At 42.1% G+C, this 8848-nt stretch overlaps 1 protein-coding gene across 1 annotated transcript in view; it reads right to left on the bottom strand.

Moving 5' to 3' along the window:
- LOC101855232 (A disintegrin and metalloproteinase with thrombospondin motifs 12) overlaps positions 1-8848 on the bottom strand; it is a gene marked incomplete in the record, with an annotated part of 29129 nt that overhangs the window by 3853 nt on the left and 16428 nt on the right. The window contains 6 exon segments of the mRNA XM_013091451.2: positions 21-149; positions 1759-2865; positions 3557-3688; positions 4111-4255; positions 5751-5955; positions 7829-7958. Coding sequence (XP_012946905.1) covers positions 21-149; positions 1759-2865; positions 3557-3688; positions 4111-4255; positions 5751-5955; positions 7829-7958 — 1848 coding nt within the window.

The following is an 8848-nucleotide window of genomic DNA, read 5'->3' as shown; positions in this document are numbered from 1 at the left end:
TATATATAATGTTAGCGTACCAGTTTCCCCGCAGTGTCCACAGAATTTTGCGCAGTTTTCCCTGGTCCACGCGGCGTAGTCCTGAGTCTCACAGACGCTCTTGCCGTAGTCAGCGCACATAGATAGTTTGTCCTTGCACGTAGCAGATTCTGGCGAACACAGGGGAGAAATGAATAAATCAACACCTTTTGAAAATGATTGCTTTTAACTTTTAAGGAGAAGCGGGCTAATTCAGATTTCGGAAGTTTCCAGAAATCTTGAGCCACACAAAAAAGTGGGCATTAATGCCCTACCTATAGGAAAAGTTTGGTTTTATTGGTGTGTGTATATAATTTGTTTGGTTAAGGGGTATCGCTACCTTGACATAAGTAGAAAACCAGCTTTTTAATCAGAGAACATGTGAAGCTAGTACTAGTATATGTTGATACTTATGTGAAAGAATGAAAATCGACACCTTTAAACAATTCATAAATTCATCGGTCACCATGGATACGGCGGCCATCATGAATTTTGTTGACAATTTTATTTTCTTAAACATTTCAAAACTATGCCACATAGGCGATTTTCTAAGGCAAAAGGGAGAGAAGACTTGAAATGTTACAGCTAGTCAGATTTCATGTTGATAAGACCATTAGTAATCAGTTCAGAAGTCTCCAATGTGAGCTTGTCCAAAAAAAAGTGGACATTTTAGGCTAAAGATTCCACTCTTTTTGGACAAGCTCACTTTGGAGACCTCTGAACTGACTCGCAACTTCACTTGGGCATAATGCTGGCTTAGCGATCGGGGCAGAAATTATGTGTATTTATATAAATGTGTTTTTTTTAAGCACGTTATAATAATATTAGAACAGAAACTAGACAATTTTTTTTAAATTGTTACCCTTTTCGTTCTTTTTCTGGTGAAAAGTTAATGTTAACTTGCAGTTACATGTTTGGGTATTTTTATCTTTACTTTATAAAATTCTAAAGTTATACTATTACAATGACATGAAGGATTTTTTACTATGCCGAAACTCTAATTCTGGTGGCTTGGGTAAACTGCAGTGTGGCTAGAGAGAAAAAAACAACAAGTTTTTACCATTATATCATGTTCTGCAAAATTGTGATGAGCTGTAATAAAGGATAAGTACTAGAGTATACATGCAAAACGGGCAAAGTCACGCAATGGAACTCAAGGGGGGAAATATTGAAAATAACGTAGAATCGTCACTTTATTTGTGTTTAACTGGATTTTAAAAAAAAAATTATTTGTAGTTGATTTCATCTTAAGCTAATAGAAAATAATACGCCAACAGATATGAGTTTTGGTTTTTGTTGTTGTTGCTAGGTTTGCTTTTTTTCATTTGTCTATTCTCCGATGTGTCCGATCATTGGCGTGGCATGTTTATTTTTCTTTAGATGAAACTTTAATACATACTTGGAGCTCGAAGATGCATTGCTTGTAGAATAAATAAACATATATTATTATCTACCTTTGATCAGCGACGACTCTCTAATCTGCACACACTGACAAGAACATGGCAGCCATATTACAGAAATATATCATATGATATATTCGAGAAAATCACTTGAAAGTTGTTCTGGTTCGCTGTAAAACGATAACAGCAAAATATGCACGTAGCTTAGCCATTGAACTAACGCTTTCATGATAATTCCCATATTGTTACTTCTCCCTTTCTTCCCTTCTACGCCCCCCCCCCCCCAAACCCTTTTCCCCCAACCAACCTCCACCGTGGTCTCCTCGTTTGAGCACGTTACCTGCATTATCTTCTGCCTTGGTTGCCTCAGTTGTTGAAACCTCCTCCTTGCCACAGTGACCGCAGAATTTGGCACAGTTCTGCTTGGCCCACTCGGCGTACTCGTTTGTGCAGACACTTTGGCCATAGGCGGAGCATGCCGTGTTCTTGTCGGCACAACTGTCGGAAGACGCAGTGTCTGTACCAGCAGATGACGCTGTGTTTGACGACGATGACGACGACGACGATGATGATGATGATGATGATGATGAAGAGGAGGAGGAGGAGGATGAAGAGGAGGAGGAGGAGGATGAGGAGGAGGAGGAGGAGGAAGATGTAGAAGAGGACCCACCACACGCGCCACAGAATTTGGCGCAGTTCATTTTAGCCCAAGCCTCGTACTCTCCGCTACAGACGGAATTTCCGTAGGCACTGCAGTCGGTGTTCTTATCAACGCAGCTCTCGTCAGTTTTGTCGTTGTCGTTGTTGTTGTTGGTGGTGTTGGTAACATCGTTGTTGTTGTTGTTGTTGCTGGAAACATCGGTGTTGTCGTTGTTGTTGCTGTTGTCGCTGATGCTATTGCTATTGTCGACAACAGAATCAGCAGCTCCCCCTGAAGTGGATGCATCCGATGATGACGAGGAAGAAGACGAAGAAGAAGAGGAGGATGACGAAGAAGAGGAAGAAGGAGAAGTATTGTCATCAGACGACTGCTCCGAGGCGTCCTGAGAGGTTTGACAAGCGCCACAGAACTTGGCGCAGTTCTCGCTAGCCCACTGGGCGTACTCGCCCGTACAGACACTGTTGCCGTACGCCGCGCAATCGGTGTTCTTATTCTCACAAGACGACGATGATGATGATGACGACGACGAAGACGAACCAGATGAAGATGAGGAAGAAGAAGACGATGACGACGAAGCAGAAGATGAAGAAGAAGAAGACGACGAAGACGATGAAGAAGAGCCTGTCTTAGAGGTGGAAGTATCCGAGGTACTGCTGCTGCATTTGCCGCAGAATTTGGGGCAATTCTGAATGGCCCACTGCGCGTACTCTCCTGTACATATGCTACTTCCGTATCCCGCACAGTCTGTCGACTTGTCTGCACAGTTGTCGTTGTTACTGCCCGACCCTGTGGATAAAAAGGACAAGTGAAATAAATAATATCATTATTATGCTGCTTTTATGTCCGAAGTACTTCTTAAGCAAGAGTCAAAATTGCTCAATATAATTATCAATTTGCAGGTTTACTTTGTAGAGAGGTGGTATTTTAAGTGTCAGATTTCAACTTTCTTCTTTGCTTTTGGTCATAGTCAGGGTAAAGATTTATTTGACACCCTCGCGTATGAGACCGAAAGCATTCCGAACGGAGGCAAGGGTGATTGGTGGGTGCTCTGAATGAGGTTTGCTCCTCAATTCATATCAAACATATGTCTTCTTTATCTCTGCTCTTTCTTCTCTTTGTATGTTACTCTTTAGGAGTAACACATCTAGTCTCTGACACCTATGACCTGTGTGTCTTTCAAATGCCGTTAAAAATCAATGTATCTAATGCTCAAGCCGAACGGAGAACTTACGTTACTTTTTTCATGATATTATGAATCTTTTTAAAAAATTATCTCTTGACTCCCTAAATAATTCATAATACGCTTTTTAAAAATTTACTTTTACCATATTATGAATGTATTTGTTTAGATTCTTTATTAACCACCTAAATAATTCATAATACAGTTTTTTAAAAGTTACTTTTACAATACTATTTTGAATTATTTTGGTGGTGAAATAGACAAAAAGAAAGGTACCAATCTTCTGTGACACTGTACCTGACCCTCCGTCCTTGGAACAGAAGCTACACGTGAGCGCGCACTTTGACCTGGCCCAGGTGGCGTAGTCGGAGCAGGTGGTGACGTCATAGTCCTCGCAGTGTGGCTCCACATCATGACAGTCTGCTCCGCCTGGGGGATTGAGCAGATTTTTTAAAAATTTGGCGGTTTTGATAAAATGGCGTGCATGCTTAGTTACCTTTATTTACAAGAGACAATTGCTAGTTTTCTTGTCTTTATTTCCTCTGTTATATTCTTTTAACCGTTATTGTTTGATTTCTGATAGAACGTGTTTTGGACATGAAGCTTGTTAATAATGGTAATTGCTTGCTTCTCGTCATAAATTTGTCTGCCCGTCCGTCCGTCCGTCCGTCCGCCCATCCATCCACCCACCCATCCATCCATCCATCCATCCATCCATCTATCTTTCTATCTATCTATCTATCTATCTATCTATCTATCTATCTATCTATCTATCTATCTACCTATCTATCTATCTATCACGTATTTAAAAACCCAAAAACAAAAGAAAAAGTCACGTAGACATGACTCACCAATAGTGGTATCACAAACGGTCTTGACACAAGTGCGAGTCGCCTCCGGCTTGCTCTGAGCGCAGTTTGACACGGCCACCTCCCGTGTACCGCTCACACACTTAACCTCTCTTGTCTGTACTCCACGGCCGCACGTCATAGAACACTAGAAAATGTAAAAGTTGGGGAAACAGAGAGGTTTATTTAATCTACTCTTCGCTTCAGAGCCCCAAGACAGTTGTAGTGCAGACATGGACCCTCCGTTTTTGAAAAAGAAACGGCAACCCCATTCTTTGTTTATTTTTAAAACCAACTTCCCAAACAGATTATTTCTTCAGTCCCCATGAAAAGCTCGAACCCGACTTTTATTTTAAAAAATATATACTGAAATAATAATTAACTAAACTTAATTGATCTCCGCAGAGAGAGGCTTCGGGTAAAATGGCATAAAATGCAAACATGAATGCATACACAAATAAATATTAGCATACATAATATGAAGAATACCAAATATACCATCATACATCAATGCAGACAAATATACAAATATGGCATTGTTAGTCACCACTATTCAGCCTCCATTTTTTATCCTTTTTAATTTTTTGCCACGGTTATCGTGGTTTACTCAAGGACAAAACCCGGCGACCACCCATCTAATCCCCGGGTCATCAACACTTGCTTGATATTATTTGTACATCTGAACTCACCAACCACTCGGACACCGGATCCCCCCCTCCCCCTCACAGCCCTACCCATTGCACCACAAGCAATTTCATGTCTTTTCCCTACCTAGCTAGGTTGTATTCCTTTGTTCAACTCTTTGTTTGTTTGTTTGTTTAGTATAGGGTTTTACGGCGCTCGCAACTGCATAAGGTCATATGAGCGCGCGGGACACACCTAATACTTTTTCGTTGGTAGGAAATTTTGAATTTTGCCCGGGTGGCGGCCGAAGCCTACTCTTATCGATTTTAGACCACCAAGGGATCTTTAACGTGCGCAACTTGCACACGGGCCCTCCGAGATTTTTCGCCCTTGTCCGAGAAGGCTAGGTGTAGATCTTTCCTACCTGAAGATCAGGGGTGTGGCAGAAAGACAGCAGTTAGGAGGAGCCAAGGAGTAGCAGTAGAAAGGCTGCAGAAAGAGTCAGGAGCCCAGAGGAGGGGGCAAAGGAGGTGAGTGGGTGGGGGCAGAAAGCGGAAATGAAAGCAGATAACAGAACATTGTTAGATTTCAGGAAAGGAGGTGAAAGGAGACAATTTTAGAGAAGAACATTTTTTGGTCGCTACCCGGAATCGAACCCGGGACCTTTGAATGAGAGGCCAACACCTTAACCTCTAGGCCACGAGAGCCCCAGTTCAACTCTTTAACTATTAATAACCTTACCCGAGATTACCCTGGACTCTTTGGTAGGATTACGGAACAGGTCTGGCAGCGAAGGAGTTAAACTAACAAAAGGCAAGCAGTGCTGTTAACTAACGTGAAAAAATAAACACTTGAGTCCTGCACGCTCATATCACGTTGAGCCGTTTCGAGTATGCGTAGAACTCGTACCAAACAATCAAACTAACAAAACAAGCAGATAAATAAATAAATAAATAAACGATTAAACGAAATAGAGAGAAGGACACTGACTAAAACGACCACGACGAGGAGACTCGAACCTCAGACCATGCAGAAGCCTCCCAGTCGGCTCCACAAGCTGCAATGTTACAGGCACGTGATGTCGCTGGCTTCCTGTGGGCGGGGCATCTTCCGGCACTGACCACAGTGTCGCCGCTCACCGACTTCTGCACACACTGAGCTGTCCTCGTCTGTGTTCCGCTGCCGCATTGTTTGCTGCACGAGCCCCACGCTCCGGCCTCCCAGCTGAATTTGTTAAAAGTGAAAGTTATAATGATAATAATAATAATAATAGTAGTAGTAGTAGTAGTAGTAGTAGTAGTAGTAGTAGTAGTAGTAGTAGTAGTAGTAGTAGTAGTAGAAGAAGAAGAAGAAGAAGAAGAAGAAGAAGAAGAAGAAGAAGAAGAAGAAGAAGAAGAAGAAGAAGAAGAAGAAGAAGAAGAAGAAGAAGAAGAAGAATAGGGAATATCCCCGCTCGCTCACAAGCTGTCTACGCTTTAAACTATAAATATTACTACCTCAGCAGACCATAGAACGCTCATAAACATCCCCAGATTCTCGGGAATATGCAGGCTTGAAAATGGGACACGGCTAGAGAAAATCACTCTGAACCGATAAAGATGGAGAGCTCGTCTTGGCGGTCTACGAATCGTATACCTAATACCAAGGTGGAAAAGTCGAAATGATGATATTTACTGACGGTAAATATTTAACACTATTAGGTTATTGAAGTAGCAGAATCTCCGAGTTTAATGTCCATTTTCTAAAGGACCGAGCCAATAAATTTAAAAATGAACTTCATGTAAGGTTTGTTACCCAAAGACACATCGTTGGATCGTGGAGAGGCTCGAACTCTAAAACCCGCTATCTCATGATTACGGGTCGGGTAGCCTAACCATTAGACTACAGACGCTGTTCCAAGCTGAGACTAATTTAAATCATTGAAAAGCCAAAATGTTCAGATTCTTTAAAACATTACTTCCATCCCTCTCAAACAGAAACAAGATATCGGTAAGCTAAAAAAGAAAAGAACTATAAAAGAGTAAATGTTGGCAATCCTATAGTGTGGATTCCAGGACAGGGTGTTCTTGAACTCACATCGCTTTGGTGGGGTGGGGGAGGGGGAGGGGTTTAAGGCTTTCAACTCATTTGTCTAGTTCTTATCGGAGACGGGCGCTTAATTTAAAAGTCATGTCTACTAAGTAATAACCTAAAAGTTGATAGGGTCGTTAACTCTTACTATTACTTACCAAGAGAAGAAGCAGGGCTCAAGTATACTCTCACCCCGAAAGCAAAATGGCAATAATAGTGGGTAGTTGGTGGGTGTTCTGGGGTGGTTTGTTCTTTCTTTCCTTTCAAACATCTTGTTTGTTTTGTTTTTGTAAAGTGTTTTACGGCTCTTGCAACTGCATACGGTCATATGAGCGCGCGGGAGACACCTAATATTATCAGTTGGTAGGAAATTTTGAATTTTGCCCGGGTGGCGGCTGAAGCCTACTCTTATCGATTTTAGACCACTAAGGGATCTTTAACGTGCGCAACTTGCACACGGGCCCTCCGAGATTTTTCGCCCTTGTCCGAGAAGGCTAGGTGCAGATCTTTCCTACCAGAAGATCAGGGGTGTGGCTGAAAGACAGCAGTAAGAAGAAGCGAAGGAGTAGCAGTAGAAAGGCTGCAGAAAGAATCAGGAGCCCAGAGGAGGGGGCAAAGGGTTCAAACCCGGGACCTTTGAATGAGAGACCAACACTTTAACCTCTAGGCCACGAGAGCCCCCTTTCAAACATCTATCGTCCGTATCTGTCCTCCTGCTTTTTATGCCCCTTTCACTTTAATAAAAGGCAAAATGAGGCAAGGGCAGATTCAGCACAAATATCTTAGAGAGCCTAAAACAGATGGGTGACAGGGGAAAATTCCGGATAATGTTGCGTGCAAAAAAATAAAATAAAGGGAGAACCATGATCGACAAAGTCTATCACATCTGGCACTTGGGGATGAGTCTCAAGTGACGCCTGTAATTAGATTAATTAGAATCTTTTACACCCTTATGACGCACTTGACGTGTTGCAAACGCCGTAAAACTCTTACTACAACAAAACAGAGAAGAGCTCACGCTACTCACACGGGCCCACACGACTGGACGTTGCAGGCGGCGCCAAAGTCGTCAGGCTTCTCGAAGATGTTACAGTAGCGGTCAGCTACCACAACGTTGTCTCTGGACCGACGACAGCTGATGTCCACTTTGTAGTGACCTGGGAAGGGGAGGGGAATGAGGGTTGGGGTTATTTTACAATCGAACTTTCCGCTTTTATTTTTCCCCGTTGAAAGGGGGGGGGTACAACAGCGTCACTTATATTACGTTAATAAGGAACACAAATACGTCAATAAATAGGGGCCATAAACACGTACATAATTATGGAATATAACGTAATGGTGCTGATTATAAGGGCTAACTAATGTCTCACAATTTTAAGACGACTGGGAAAACCTGATTGTTGTTTTATAATACACTTTTTCCTTTAAAAGGGGGAAATGTTTGAATTTAGGAAAACTACCCGGCCCTGTTTGAGCAGCTTTAAGACTCATTTAATAAATGCACCTTGAAGAGGAGTATTACAAAAAGGTTACATTCCATCATGGTCTAAGTCCCATGACGATAAATTCATACCTACATAGATATAATATAAATTTACACATACTGAAACAGACACTGGTTTTTTGTGTCTTACTTTACAAAACTAGTAAGCAAGACGCTGGATCACCGAATGTAGCGTCCGTTTCCGATAGGTCCGAGCCAAATGGATTGGGAGGCTTAAAACCTCCACAAAACGACACGAGTTTAAGAACGCTCAGTCTGGGATTCGAACCAGGGACATTTGCTGCGTAATTCAGCATGATACCAACTGAGATAACAGAACACCCTTACAAAAACTCAAAATGCCCTTTTTACTCACTTTATTTTGTTGAGTTTTCAAAGCTCTCAACCCTTTTGGCTCCGTGCTATCGGAGACGGACGTCACATTCGGAGGCCTCGCCTCTTAAGTTGGCCCTCAAGTGTTGATAGGGGCGTCAAGCCCATATACTTACTTATGATGATGATGATGATGATGATGATGATGATGATGATGATGATGATGATGAT

The sequence above is a fragment of the Aplysia californica genome, unplaced genomic scaffold (assembly GCF_000002075.1).
Source record: "Aplysia californica isolate F4 #8 unplaced genomic scaffold, AplCal3.0 scaffold00036, whole genome shotgun sequence".
Taxonomy (NCBI): domain Eukaryota; kingdom Metazoa; phylum Mollusca; class Gastropoda; order Aplysiida; family Aplysiidae; genus Aplysia; species Aplysia californica.
Note: the sequence above shows the minus strand (reverse complement) of the source record. Positions and strands in the feature narration are given on the sequence as shown.